Consider the following 15,268-nt stretch of genomic DNA (forward strand, 5'->3'; position numbering starts at 1 on the left):
TGCTGTGTAACACCAACCAGCAGAAGGGGGGGGTCCCGTATTTGGATTCTTGGGGGTTGGCAGGTTTGTGTTGGGTGTTGAATGTACCAGGTCATCTCTTTTTGTCTCTAGGGCACCGATGAGCTCAGAGACGACAAATCTATTTAAAATAATGAGCTGATGTTTGACTGACAGGTAGCAATTACCCCCCCCCCCCCACCCGAATAAGTGTATTAGCGGTTGCTGTGCCTGCACCTGAGCTTATTAAGGAGGCGGCGGCACATCAATGACTACTGCAGCCCCGTTAGCCTAAAATGATCCATGTCTCCACAGCGCCGTCCGCCTGCTGCAGTTACTGTGTAATTATCCTATTGTGTAAACAGCTATTAAGCTCTCCGTGCCGACCCGGCTGCACGGGCCATTGTGACCGGGTCCCTGACAAACACTCGCTAATTTACGCGAGCGGCACTTTGCCTGCGAACGCTAAGAATAGGATCCATGTTGCACTCTGCCAAGAAACAGGCCGCTGGAACAGACCGGAGACACCTCAAAGCAGCAGGAAGGGATTTACGTTCAGTTGTACTCTAATTGCACAGCCTTTATTTGAGCATTTGGTTCTAAAACCAATTTGCCTCTTTATACCGCTGGCTTGCAGACTGCTGTAACACTGCTTTGAGCGTTTACTTTTACATTTTGGCAGAAAGCGTGTCGAAGAGAAAAGTGGTAACAGGCGAGCTAGAAGAATGTGACTCTTCCACCTCCAGAGGATCCCGACCCCCCCGAGTTCCAGCCAGGGCTCCTAAGATGATGGGTAATACCTCCACTTCATCATGCACTGGAGGCACAGAGGAGGTGGAGTCACAGGGATCACCATGGCGACTGCTGCTAGTGGGCGGAGCCCAATGGCATCTTAGCCTGACCCGCTGGGAGGGCAGCCGACGCGAGAGGCGCCGCAGATCCGCCAGCGAGAGCCTCGGCGTGTGGCTGCCAGTGCTGCAAGGCGCTGGTGGTTTAGCACGTTGTCTGCGATCGCTAGGCGCCGGTCCAGACCGATCACGCACGAGCCACAGCCACGGCCACGGCGGTAGCCAAAGACCAGGGCTCCCCAACTCCATCGTGGTCCCTGGATTAAATGCTAACATTCGCGCAACCTGCACCCCCCCCCCCCAAATGCCCCCATCCCAGCCTTCATGTGCCCTTTTTTGTTTCAATCATTTATATTATGTATACAGTTACCTGAATAACAATAGGCTACCCAGTGTACTTTTTATGATGCACTGCTCCGGTGTAATGAAATCTGCTAGTTGTCCTTGTCTGGTTTGAGTAGTTTAAGACCTGAGCTCACTTTATTTTTCACTGGAGGCCAGAGCCCCCCCCCCCCGCACCGTGCGCCTTGTAAGGGCTGGCAGAAGGTAGCTGAGCCGATTTAGGGGGAGTTTTGTGTTCGAGCAGCTGTGTATCTGCAGTGCTTTTGGGTAGCTGGCCCGTTCCACACCCTGGCCTCATTTTCCTCAGGGTCAGAACAAACATGTGACCCCCCCCCTGTAGTCTGTCTCTCTCTCTCTCTCTCTCTCACACACACACACACACGCACACACACGCACACGCGCAGCCTCAGCACGGACCACTGCTCCTTGTCCTCAGACCCCTTTCATCCCCTCCCTTCTGTATGCGCCGCTCTGTTTCTTGCTTTTGTATGACGCTGAAAGCCAAACGGCTGTTTCTCCCTTTTATTCTGCCGCCGGTGGAATCGGTTTGAAGCAGCCAGCCTGATATTTCCCGTAACAATGGGTCCATTGAAAAGCTCGTCGTCCCCATAACCCGGCTCCGGATTTCTTTTTGAAAATGAGATGTCTCTCCTTCTTCTGCGTGTTTGAATTGTTATTAAATACAGAGTGTGTGTGAATGGGCTCCATTCACCAAAAATAATGATGTCACTTTTAAGCAGGAAAGGTTCTTTTGGACTATTGTTGTGGTTCTTATCAAATTTAAGGGTTTTTACGGTTTCCTTTTTTAGGTTGGATGACACTTGTTACCTTTCTGTTTTTCTATTTCAGCCTTAATTAGCTGCTGCACTCTGGCAATAAATTCAGAGGCTGGAGTTATCCGCAGCACGGCCCTATTTTGTTTATAGCAAAACCACCAGGTGCTGTATATACTCGGGTGAATTAGCAAATACATTCAGGTGTTAAAATACGACAGTTTACAGATTAATGGAAATGTGTTCACCTGTCAGATGCATTTAGCAAAGAAATGTGAAATACAGGATGTGTATTTGTGACAATTTTCTTTACAGATAAGTTTCTATACCAGTTGCCTTGTAATAAATTATACTAAATAAACCATCCCGTGCAACAGTTATACCAAAAGTAATACACACAAGTGAATGTTACTTAAAAAGCAAGGCAAACAGAGGGATAAGCACCACGGCGGCCTGCTGTGCCGGATGGCAGGGTAGAGGAGGCCTACTGTGCGCCTGTGGTAAAGGTTACCCATTACTGATAATCAGAACTGGTTCCACTTTGTCTTCAGATGTCCTCTGGTTACTCCGCTCCCGTACTCTGAGAGCGTGCACAGCTGTGCTTTTTGGCACGCCCTCCCCAGTCTGGCACGACCGGCAGCCGCCAGCCGCTCATGGGCCCCGGTGCTTATGGCAGGGAGGTGCCGTGGGGGGGCTGAGAGGGGAGGAGAGCGTGTCTCACCGATAACACGGCAGCCAGCGACGCTTTGCATGCGCTACACTTCCTTTCTCCTTTTTTTTCCCCCAAGAATCTCAGTGACTGTTTGCAGTTATCAGATACGCCGGCAGAAGGGCCGCTTCACTGACTCATATTGTTCTCCATTTCCTCCGTCTGTCACCCCCCCCCCCCCCAGGAGGGTCCCCTTGGGGACCAGTGGGCCACGCCGTATGTCCAAGTCTGGTTGGAAGTGTGCGCGCCCCCCCCCCCCCCAGCAGAAAGAGCAGCGGAGCACCTTCCCCGTCTCGCCCCGAATCGTCAGCCGGCCTGCCCCTGGAATGCAGCATGATGGAGAAGAGACACCGTTTCGCTTTGAGGGAAGGAGCATCCTGGCCAGACCCACGGCGAATCCCCAGCATGAGGCTTGGAGTAATGAGAGGTGCGTCAGATTCCTGAGAAAGCTGAGGCGGGCGACACCCCACGTGCAATCGCTTCAAGGTCATTCCGGGATTAATAACACTCCTTCAGACTATGGTGAAGTCTGATGGGATTCCTTGCTGTAAGTGAGAAAAGCAGGTCAGATCCTTAGTGGAGGACCAGAAGGACTATGGACTTTGGTGCGAGTCGTGCATTCACAAGCAGTGGGGGGTCGGGGCTGTGGGGTTTGGTTTTAATTTTAGGCGGTGTGACCGACGGGGGACTGGCTACATCCTTCGTTCTAAATGTAAAAAAAAGAGCAAAAAATAGCTTAGCGTGTAGAACAGCATTTACTTTGTTTCCTCACTGAAATACACTTTGTCCAATTATTTCAATTCAATATCGATAAAGGCCCTTTCGTAACAAAGTTGCCCCAAAGCACTTGAAAAGAATGTGTGGTAATCCATTATTACATCATTTATACAAAATGGTGCATAAGACGGAGAGGAGAGAAAAAGAAGGAGAAGAGGAGGAGAAGAGAATCAAAATGTCATATATGGGTTAAATGCAGGACACATTTCGTTGTTGCGTAGTCTGATGTGGTGTGTCAACAATGACCACTGATCACCAAATTCTAAAATTCTAATTCTGAAACTCCTGTTTTGGGGGGAAAAAACCTCTGGGAGTCACCTGGGTGCCCAACCAACAAACAAATCTTTCTGATACATTTCTGAGCCTGACAGCGACGTGAGGGAGTTTAGATTATTTCATTGCATCTATTGGAATTTGTGTTAATCACTCATTTTTTTAGTCCTCTACAAAAGTTTAATTATGCGACGGAAACTATTCCAACACAGGCACCGGACTGCCACCTGAACAGCAAGCAGAAAGATCTCATGTCATCAGACCATCTGGCCCTCGAAACGCCCAGCAACAGATCATTACTGGGGCAAGACATTCAGCAAGACGTGCCAGATGACACAATCATTCATGTTGCTCAAGGAACAACATATTAAATATTAAAAGTAAGACTAAGTCTAACTGATGTGCAAAACAGACTGCAAAATAAGACTGTACAACACATGAAGAGAAAGAAGCTAAAATCATAGACAAGTAAACAGGACTTGGACAGACACACTCTTTACACATTTCCAGAGTACAACAATCTTAATGCTGTAAATATGTCCAGTATTTTTAACCAATAGGGTCAGCTGTCAGACTGTCACAATACAGCAACATACAGCAAATATTTACAGTATTAATTCTGGTTTAACGCAGTAGTCAAGGCGTAAAGAAAAGTGAATAAATGATGGGACAGGAAAACCCTGAGCATCCAAACATTACAAAGTTAAAAAAAAAAAAAAAACACACACACACACACACACAAAACTTCATTCATGTGTCCAACATTCTCTGCATAGCTACTTTAGCACAGATAGAAGATGGATTTAGACGCCAAAAACAGAAGCCAGTTTGTGTCCAGAGATATAAATTCCGTTAAGTACGAGAGAGGATCTGGCTAACGACAGCGGCTCGTGTCTTACAGCGGGTCTGCTTCACTCAGGAAGCCCAGCGAGTGACAGAGAGAAGCGAAACTCTTTACAAAGCGTCAGACCGCTATCGAGCCGCGAAGCGTCAGACCGCTATCGAGCCGCGAAGCGTCAGACCGCTATCGTGCCGCGAAGCGTCAGACCGCTATCGAGCCGGTTAACCGTGGGCTGGTTTCTCCGCAGCCGTCGTCCTCTTGGGCACCAGCAGACCTTCTTAAAGCCATTCGGCTTAAATTAGCTGCCCCCCCCCCCCCCAGCAAGCAGGTCCCGTCCAGCACATCGCGCTCAGCTGAGGGTAGGCAAGGCACCCCCTGTGGGCTGGAACACCCCCCCCCCCCTGTATGTGTCCAGTCCACAGTGTGTCCCGCTCCAGGCCAGAGGAGCCTCCGACAGTCTCAGGGCAGGGGGGGCACATACCCAGCAGCCTCAGTGCCCCCCATAAACTTGAATTTTCACCAGCTTCCATTTTGCTCCATCCCCCCCCCCCAGGGGGGTGGCTCAGAGTCGCCAACGTGGAAACACAGACACATTCAAATAGAGAACAAATATAAAACAGATCGGGGGGGGTGGGGTTCCACTGTTTCTCCTCCTGACTGAAGGAGCAGATCCAGGACGAGGTTGGTGTGATCCCCAAAGCGGAGGGGGGTTCATCTTTCCCGCTGCAGCTCCATTCACCCCCTGGAATTCTGCAGGCGGCAAGGGGGGAGGACGCTCAAGCACATTCCATGCAGATTTGCCGATCTGTGGGTGTGAGAAAGAAGAGGGAAGATGGTCAGGAACGAGGAAAACTTTGGGAATTTTTCATAGCGGAAATTCCCATAATTTCTAAGTAAACTGGCCACAAGCCCGAATTCCTCACTTAATGCATGTGATTTATTTGTTAGTTTATTTATTTGTAACAATTTGGGGTGTTTAACTTAAAAATAAGCAGCTTTTAGAAAAAGTGCATGAATCACATAACCTGAGAAGGCAAGTTTGAAGAAAACCGTCTACAGTGTTTACCGCTACCTTAAAAACTTATCTTCTACGCTTTTAAAAGTTATTAGGAATATTTTAATCAAGCAGGAATGTTTCACGCTGGTTGTCTTACTTAAATGGCTACAATCTGTTTAAGTGGTCACACCTCAGCTGAAAGCACTCAAGCAAGGCACATTATTGCCATTTAACACTGCACACTGACACTGCACACTGACACTGCACACTGACACTGCACACTGACACTGCACACAGAGTGTAACACCCAACATCTGATGTGGATCTGAAATATGGAAACATGTTTTTATTTAGAGATTAAAGCAACGCGCATTTAACCATTTAGACCACAAATATTCCCACTGAGATGGCCTCCTGAACGCCTATTGGAGTCCAGAACGTCCCGCTTACAATCCAGTGTCATAGACATTGGATCAGCATGTTGTTCTGTCTGGGGGTTTTTTAAAAATCACTCTTACACAGCAAAATTAAAAATATTCCCCTCCCCATCAGCACTTCAGGGTTCTTAAGAACTGTGGTGTTAGGCTTCTTTGTAGTGTTCTGGGCAAACACAGAAGGGATGTCGGAGTATTTGCATGTCACACATCTTACAACAACACTGCTGACACACCTTTGAGTTTCACCACCCTGTGTTTCCAGTGAAGTCGAGGTTTCGGCCAATATCTCCCACGGTGAGAAACGGTCCCAGTAAGGAGAAGGAGCAACGCGGGATAAACCGGTTCCCCGTCCTGTCACATCGTTGACCCGCTGCCCAGATTCCAATCGGAACCTGAAATTCAGGTCTGTGCACGGCGGTCACACCCACAGGCGACACGGATCGCTGCCTAGCGATGAGTTAAGGCCCCACACCCCTGTTTCGGCAGCCTCACCAGGGCTGTCATTCGTCACCAAAGCTCATCATGCCATCGTCACGGTTGAAAGACAGCTGCCATTTCAGTTACGCTCATCAAACTTATTAGTGAATTCGACAGACAGTCCCGCCCCCCCCCCCCCCCCCCAGACGCCCCTAGCAGAGCCAGTGACCCCCCCAGCAAGGTCACTTGGCCTCACTCGCAACTAGCCGCTCAGCCGGAATAATCAGGCTTACAGATGGGCGACCCTGAATACATCTGTTTGCCTCCCTCCCCCCCCCCTCCACACCACCTCACACTTACCCATCACCCCCCCACCATTCATCCAAAGCCGCTCAACTTCCCTGTCCCTCACAGGCACCCAAAGTACAGCGATATTTATTAATGAACATGCCAAATCCAAAACGAATCTCCGGACACATAAATCCAACAGCTGGCTTCTCGAGAGCATGTCAGAGAGTCTTGGGGCGTCAAAGTCTGCCAACGAAGGTCAAGGCACCACAAACAGACCGGCACTGCCAACTGCCTGAAAGCAAACCGTTCAAGCCTTATAGCTAAATGGCCCAAAGATATACTGGAACATATACACCAACCGGCCTGCAGGAGGCAGTAACGATGCTAAATGTTAAATGAAGCCGACAGCTCGTTAACTTTTTACTTGTAATCACATTAATGTGACACCACCATTCAGATTTTAAGCAACTTCTCCTCTGGGCACCAGTGGACACAAAGGGTGTAAGAGAGCAATAAAAAAAACACGATTAGATTTATGCAAATGCAGCCACGCTTAAGGCTATAATCAGGCAAGTTGATTTCTCTGGGGACACCGAGGCGGAATGGGGTCCTCTGAGTGTCACAGAAGAGCACAGGTGTCATAAAATGGCTCATTCAGCTGCCTTTTGGAGGGGGCATTAATAAAACATTAGTGATGGGCGATACGCGTGACGCCCCTCCCCCTCTCGGGGGGGAAGGCAAACTGGCGTGGGCCCGTGACCTCCGACCCCATCCCGCTGTGACTTGCTGCACGCGCCGAGGGCTCTGTTCATTAAAATGGGTCTCTGCCGCCCGCGCTCTGCATCCCGCCCAGCCGGCATCTCGCCTTACAGCGGCAGGAGAAGCGAAGTCCAGGACACACTGAGACGGTCTCAGCTCAGCTGCTAATCCAGCCTCTGCTCACGTTCCGCCAAGTGAGCCAAACAAATCAAAACAGGAGGCCCAACATCCCCGTCAAACCATCAACACACACACGTTAGGGAAAGGTCCTCCATCGATTTCATTCGGCAGCCGTTGGGATATTTGAGTCTGCATTTTTTAAGTGTCCATCTTATCGGACATCCAGGGACAGACCATAACAGGCTTGCTTTTACTAGAACAAATATTTCTTTTCCAGGCTGCTTATCCTGGTAAGAATTTGGAAGAGGACAACCAATACACACATGTGCGCAGAGTTCAAAGACCAGAGTGAGAAAGAAGAAGAAAAGCTAAAAAGCCACAAGGGAATTCTATACCCAGATAAAATGCATCTGTACACTGCCGGCTCCCAGTAAACACCAGATGGGGCTTCATTCACATTTTCATCCTCAAGACAGAGGGCATTTTGCTGGGAGTGAAAAGTAAAAGGCCAACGACCGCACAGGAAGTGAGGGACACCAAGGGGTGACGTGGCGATAAATGGCCCGAGCGAGGGGGTCCACAGACAGCCGACTTCTCCTCTGACCCCGGCTCGAACGTTTGAAGCTCTAGGAGCGATGGATATTTTTAGGTTTGCCGCTCTTGGCTGCCAAAGAGTGCAAAATATAGCTTCTCCCTCCCTTCCTCCAACATCTGAGATGCTGGACAAACAAGCCTCTGGAACAGGCCCGGGACATGCAGCAGAGCAGAGGAGAGAGATTGCAGTGGAGCTGCCGACGACTTAACCAGGAGCGAAGAAGCGTTGTAAAGCGCCAGAGGCTGTCGGAGGGCTTAGAGCATCTCCGCACCCCGCTGTTCAAACAGCTGCTCCCGCCCAGCGAGGCTCCTGCCCAGTTAGAGCGTCCGCGTGCTCCTTCAGCCTGGCTGCCAAGCTGCCTGTTCATGAAGTGCTCTGTACGGCGACTCCCGCTAACACACAGCTACAGTGAACAAACAGCCGCTTCCACCTCATACACTGAATGTGAGGCCACACCTGGCAGCTGAAGACACGACGGCAGCCAAAGGGGTGGGGGGGACGACGACAATAAATTGTGTCCACTTCCAAACACCCTCAATATCACACCAACTCTCTGGGCCTATTTAAAGCTTTATCCCGCCCACAAAAAAACACACTAAATGAACAAATGGATTCAACTCCTACCCTGTACCCTGTGGGATTTCACACACCTCACAGCCTCTACGCAAGCAGTGATCCATTAATTCTTCTCCAGAGTCCTATGCTGTAGAATCTGCACTGTAATTACCGGTGTAATTACCTCGCATTCCACACTGTAACTCTAACACCAAACCGCTTGTTCAGTACCCCCCTTTCAACATCAAAGGCTTTGTCACCCAGCCAGCCAGCCCCCCCCATCTAACCCGCGCTCGACAGGAAGGCCAGCAGCGCAGATCAGTGCAGCCCACGTGAAAGGTAAACACCACATGAGCCCCAAGTCCAACACAACATTCCCAAGATTCCTCCATGATTGGATGAGAGGGGGAAACGTTGTTTTTTGTCACCTAACTTCCTTTCCCTGTTTTTGCCACACTAAGAGGATTTGGAAAACATGATTTAATACTTTGATGGAGGCTAAGATTTCCCCCGACCGGCAAAATGCATTTACACACAGAAGGTTATTCTGAAATCACCGACAGGCAGACCGCCTCTCTAACACAATTCTCAAAGGTATAAAACGTTACAACGCAACGTTCCACGAAACTACTTACAAGACTGATGCTGTTTCACTCCTATGCAGAAAGGTACTTCCAAGTACTAACAAACGCTGTTGGTATTAGAGAGTACGGCACGCTGGTAACGCTGTCCCATGTGTCTGTGGACGGGTCATAGCAGTCCAAGGTCTTGCAGCGCTGTGCTCCGAAGTAGCCCCCGACCACATACAAGCGATTGCCGGACGCAACGGCGTGACAGCTGATCCTCTTGGCCGTGACGTCCCCGAATTTAGACCACTGGAAAGTCTCGCTGTTGAAGCGGTAGGCGGAGCTGGCAGAGAATTCCGTGTCGCCGCCGATGACGACGACGTGGCTGCCCACCACGGCAGCAGCGGTGTAGCGCCAGAGCTGAGGGCAAACGGAAGGAACGGTCCAGCAGTTCACGCACGGGTCAAAGCACTGGACCTTAGGGAACTTGTCCCGGTTGAGGCTGGTGCCGCCAAACACAAAAAGCTTGTTCTTGGCTCCTACGACGGCAGCGTTGCTCACTCCTTCCCGCAGTGGGGCAACCAACGTCCACTTGTTGCCCTGTGGGTCATACTGCTCCACCTGCTTGAGGGACACCGACGGGGAAGCCGGGAAGGAGCCAGCCAAAGAAGTATGGCCACCCACAACATACAAGGTATGATCGAGCTCCGCTGACCCGTGACCAAACCTGGCCACCAGCATGGGTGCGGCTTTTGACCACTCGTCGTGAAGCGTGTCGTAGACCCACACGTCCTTAGAGGCCCCGTTCTCGGAGCCCCGGCCACCGGTGACATACACCTTGCAGCCAATGGCGCAGGCGCTGCATTCCTTCCGAGGAGAGGGGATGTCCGTTTTGGGGGTAATCTCCTTGGTCTTATGATCTATCATGTAAACCTTGTCACACATGAACGTCTGGCCACCCAGCAACAGAAGTGCTTGACTAACCTTCCTTGGTCTGGCACAGAAGCCAGTGACAACACCTTCATTCTGCAGGATCCTCATCTTGCAACGGACCGCATCATCGACTATCTCCCGACCCAGTTTGTGACCCATTACTAGCTCCTCTGACACAACATTCTTAAGCAGGTACGATTCTGGGAGCAGGGCAAGGCGTACAAATCGCAACAGCTCTGGGATGTAACCATGTCTCCTCTCAATGTCGGCCTTTACCCAGGCAATGACGGCTTCGTACACCAGACTCTCATCCTCCACCTCAAGCTCCTCGCTGAAAATCAGGGCCTGAACTTTGTCTTTGGGCAAACGGAGGAAATCCTCAGTCCTGAAGAGAGACGCAAAGTTGGCCAGGCACATCCTCCAGGACAGCTCATACAGCCGCTCGCACTGGTGGGCGTCGGACAGCAGCATCATGCCCAGGCAGTTAGACGGATGCAGGTTCTTTTCCAGGAACTCAGCCGACGCGTCTCGGATGTCGTGAAACTGGAGCATGTCTCCTGCCTCCAGGAGAGACTCGGCGTTCTCCTCGTTGATGATGACTCGGGCTGAATAGGCATAGTCCAAGAGGAGCTCCAGCACCTCGGGGTGCAGGGAGTCATGGAAGTTGACCTCAGCATCCCGGCTCTCCTTGAGCCCCCCATTGAACATGGCCTCGAAGTAGCGACTGCAAGAAGCCAACACGGCACGGTGGCAGGGGAAGGCTCGGTTGCCGGCCCGCAGTACCACATCAGTGAAGATGCAGCGCTTCCGCAGAAGGTTCAACTGCGTCAGGAGGCTGTCTGCATGCGACGCCTTGTGGAACAGATAGATGTTCATAGATCCAGAACTTGATCGGGACTTCCGGTTCTCGTGGCTGCTCACAGACATTGTCGATCTAACTGGGGGGGGGGGGGGGGAAAATCAGAAAACTGCATGTCGCGATAATATACATGCACACACCCCTGCACTAAGCCTTATCTTAAATATAGAAAGAATCTGACAGCTTGCCAAGAGTGTTGGAAGTCATATTATATTCAAAGGGGAAAAAAGGAAATGCAAGCTCAATAAAGCCCCTTTTTCTGAACATGCAAAGCTTTAACGACAAAGAACAGTCGGTCTAAATTGTTACTCGCCGCCTGTTAGGTCATTCAGTTATCCACACTTATTAGGAATGGAGCAGCACATGTGGCTTGTAGGCTGACCTTTGATCTAGAAGTTACAGAAATAAAAACAAGAACCATGATTTATATAGTCTGGCCAAATTATGCCCTGAGCAACAGACCCCAGATAACTTTGGTCATAAAGGCCAACGCTGGTTTAGCGGAAGCCATACCCTCATCGATCTATACACACTTTATAGGAACTAAATATCTTCCAGGCGTGCTGCAGGGTCTAGTTCTGTGTTGATGCGATTTTAATTTATTGAACTATATGACAAAGCAGTAACCAAAGATCTGTATGTGTGCCGCACTTCCTGCACTTATCAGTATCTTAACAAGACCTCATGTAATACCAATAACTCGTGATATCGTTTTGGCTCGAGAGGACCGCAAACATCCTCAGTATTTTATGTAAATATACCTCCCCCGTATCGAGTTCTTCGCGTTCAGATTTGAATGCTATCGGATCCCCCGTCAGATCAAAATCATGTAACAGTAATATATTAATCCAAAATCTGCACAGGACGTGGTTCGGTTCAAAATAATTGTGAATAGAAGAATTTTACCAAGATAAAATATTCAGATATCAGAAGCTACTAGAAAACAAACACACTAAAAACACCTTTTTATATAAAATAAAAAGTACAATATTTAAAGCAAGAGTACGTATACCGAAATAATACACTGGAAAGGCAGCTCAGTTACCAAATATAATTACAAACTGGGGCTGCATCGCCTCCGGTGATACTCTTTCTGCCTTTACTGTTTTAGTTACGAGGTTAATTATGGGGCCGACCTGCGTTTTATTAACGTAGAGAATTCCGTATAATACTATGTCTTATTCATAATCAGTCAATAAGATTCTGTCGAGCCTAAAACATGACATTGCGGTATTTTCTACATAATAATTATGTAGAAAATAATAATCACTCAAGAATCCCATTTATATTTGCATTACACACAATTAAAAAGTTCCAAAAAGAACGATACTTAAAAGCCAAGGCTTTCATGCGGCAGATGCAACTTGTGTCCACTACTGAGACCCCGTCCGGAAAAGACAGAGAGCCGCTTACAGAAACTCCTCGCAAAATGCAGAGGGCTGATCTGCTTACATCCTTATACGGCAGATCTTCTCTCCAAGCTAAAGAAACCTGTCGTTGTCCTTCTCACAAACAGGAACGAGACGGCACTCACCGAACCTGCGGGCTGTAGTGAGTTTTCGGAGCGACACCGAAGCGCCGCCGCTATTCACACGATCGCCGTCAGTCTCTCACCCTGCAATAACGCCGAATAGCGCCGGTAGCCGCGATCGCGTCGATAAATGCGCTTCAGGTGAGTCCGGCGCCGGTACCGATAGCCAAATGGACGCGCTGATCACCCATCAGGTCTTTGCCGATCGGGCTGATTGATAAAGCGAAGGCGGCTCGCGGTAGGTTCGGGCAGCACGCAGAACCAGTGGAGCGAGCTGTACTGGGAGGCCAGTGCCAGCGCAAGTTAATGCTTCACAACGGGCTCCTCCTCCAGCCTGAGGCTCCTGCCAATGGAAGCGGGCTTGGGGGATGTGTGTCAGAATAATACACTTTTCAAAATGTGCGTGGTTGCTCCTCGCTCCGGGTTTTTTGTATCGATTCCGAGTCCGTGCGGACATTTAAATCGCCGCTTCATTTGTCCGCATATCAGTCCCAAACAGGCGTCGCACGCTTTCAAATGAAATTGTACAATGCTTGGATTCCGGCCGGAACGTTTAAAAGTACAATTTAAAATAACTGCAGGGCAAACTGCCGCAATACAAGGGAATCTCGTTTGATAAATACCGCAGAACAAACGCATTTCATGCTTTATTTCAGTTAGCTACTGTGGCGACACTCGCCCGAGGAGAATGTCTTTCCTGGTGGAGTAGCAAAGCGCAGCCAAGGCTTTTGCATAATGTCACTTATTACTACAAGTGAATTAGAATAATCTGTGCAGCGGCTTGTGACGTAGGTGTTTGGCCTGGGTGGTCCGGCCCCACGTGAGGCTGTTCGTCGCCAGTTTCAGTGGTTTTATTTCACACTCATATTACGATATTTTGAAAGTAAGACATTCCTAAGGCTTTCTTTTGACTGGCATATCTGACGATGACACATGATCACTGGGCTGTTTAGTGTGGCTTCGCCAATTACAAAAATTGAAAACTGGATGGAACTTGGGAGCGGTAGCGAAGCAGGAGCAGAACAGCCGCAGCGCCGTGGGCAGAAGGCTGCGTATCCCCTCTATCAGGGGCCGTGGCCACTGCACCTTCTCTCGGAGCATTTCATCATCCAGACTGATTTCTCCTCCATTTGTACAAGCTGCTATTCAAAAAATATTTTAATTGTGACGTAAATATTTTTGTATTGCAACTGACTCTGCAGCATCCATCCATCTTCTAACTGCCTGTTTCGCTCAGGCTTGCTTTGACATGTACATAAGCAGGTCAACATTTTTGGAAGTACTGTTTGCTCTTTGTAAACATACTGTCAGCAGTCTCGACATTCACGTTGTCTGAATATTTTGCATAACGGAGCTGCATTTAATCTGAAATTCATATCTTTTTCCCGTTCATAAAGCTGTCGTAATTTGTTCTTTAGTTAGACTGGTTGCAGACAGTCTCCTTTCTTCATCACCACTATTACAGGGTGACACGAATCACGTCAATCGTGGTTTTTACCGTGAAGGATGCTCAGAACTAAACCACAACCTTCGCTTCACCTATTTCGTTCCCCGTATAATAAAACGCTACTCTCATGGCAAACGCTACTCTCAAACACTACTCTAAGCCTACTCACACATTGCAGCTGTTGATTAATAGTCACACTGTGCCTCAGACTGGCCCTTGGGACTTAGGATATAATATAAGTCAAAAGGCATGAACACCATTCTTAAAGTTAAAGAGACGGAAAAAATCATTACACAGAGTCACCCAAAATGTGACGGAGTATAGCATTTAGTATATTTTAACAAGGTCAAAGTCCACACTGAGAACAGAGAGACTTGTACATAAATCTGGATGCCCGCCAGAATGGCGTACCTGGCAGACATAATCATAGCTGGCAGTCAGATTTACTTTACTGTTCATATAGGTTGTTTTGTTCTGGAAGCCTTGCGGGTGACATTTCATTAATCCCTGTAAATCCCCGTTAAAGGACACCGTGACTAGCAATGGCTAACAAACATGGTTTTCAGCTAACATAGTAATGGGTTAACATTGTTGAGCATTAACACACATACTCCCGCTTTGCAGAAAATACTCCCACCCTGGCTACGAGTGGCTCTGAGTAAAAGGCCCGTATTGTATTCCACGATGCTTCGGTACTGAACAGAAACGCCTGTCATGACGATATCTTGCCAGGAACTGTGTTTCATTGTTCTCCCTGGGCAGTGTCAACCAGACCTGTGCAGGTTCACAGGAATGTCAAAGCACAACTTGTTCCAATAATCCTGGCGATGGTTTTGGCAGGAGCCTCCAGCATCGGGGTTTATTTAAGCATTTCCTCTCTAGCCAGCACATCTCCATTAGAAACTCCTTACACATATATAGTGTCTCGATCCTAGTAGATGTTATTAGTTTCCTGCTCATACAGCTGAATTTACAGATTCCTGCTTTTTTTTTAGTTGACCTGCTCTTCTCTTACACTCAAAGTCATTTATCCTTGGTCAGCATTAATTTAGTCATGAGGTTGCAGTCCTGTAATCATCAGCACCTGCTGGAGTATAATGTTGTCTGGATAAAGCTTTTGGAAGCCTTCATTAGAGAGTCTCCCTAATCACCACTGGCTTGTTTTAATTCTCCAACTCTTTCCTTATGTCTTAAGATGCTA

The 15,268-nt window shown here is 48.7% G+C and overlaps 1 protein-coding gene across 3 annotated transcripts; it reads right to left on the minus strand.

The window, feature by feature from the left end:
• Window positions 1-3,405: 3,405 nt before the first annotated feature.
• enc3 (ectodermal-neural cortex 3) lies at window positions 3,406-13,358 on the minus strand. Of its 3 annotated transcripts, none has more exons than XM_023844068.2 (3): window positions 12,704-13,358; window positions 9,367-11,168; window positions 3,406-5,365 (listed from the first exon to the last, which is right to left on the minus strand). In XM_023844068.2, exon 2 carries the CDS (start codon window positions 11,155-11,157, stop codon window positions 9,388-9,390), a length of 1,770 nt encoding a protein of 589 aa, XP_023699836.1. In that variant the 5' UTR covers window positions 11,158-11,168; window positions 12,704-13,358; the 3' UTR covers window positions 3,406-5,365; window positions 9,367-9,387. The 3 variants fall into 3 exon arrangements, with proteins under 3 accessions (XP_023699836.1, XP_023699835.1, XP_023699834.1); XM_023844067.2 differs by having other exon boundaries at window positions 9,367-11,164; window positions 12,624-13,358; XM_023844066.2 differs by having other exon boundaries at window positions 12,624-13,358.
• Between the last annotated feature and the right edge of the window lie 1,910 nt (window positions 13,359-15,268).

This window comes from Paramormyrops kingsleyae, chromosome 15 (assembly GCF_048594095.1).
Source record: "Paramormyrops kingsleyae isolate MSU_618 chromosome 15, PKINGS_0.4, whole genome shotgun sequence".
Taxonomy (NCBI): domain Eukaryota; kingdom Metazoa; phylum Chordata; class Actinopteri; order Osteoglossiformes; family Mormyridae; genus Paramormyrops; species Paramormyrops kingsleyae.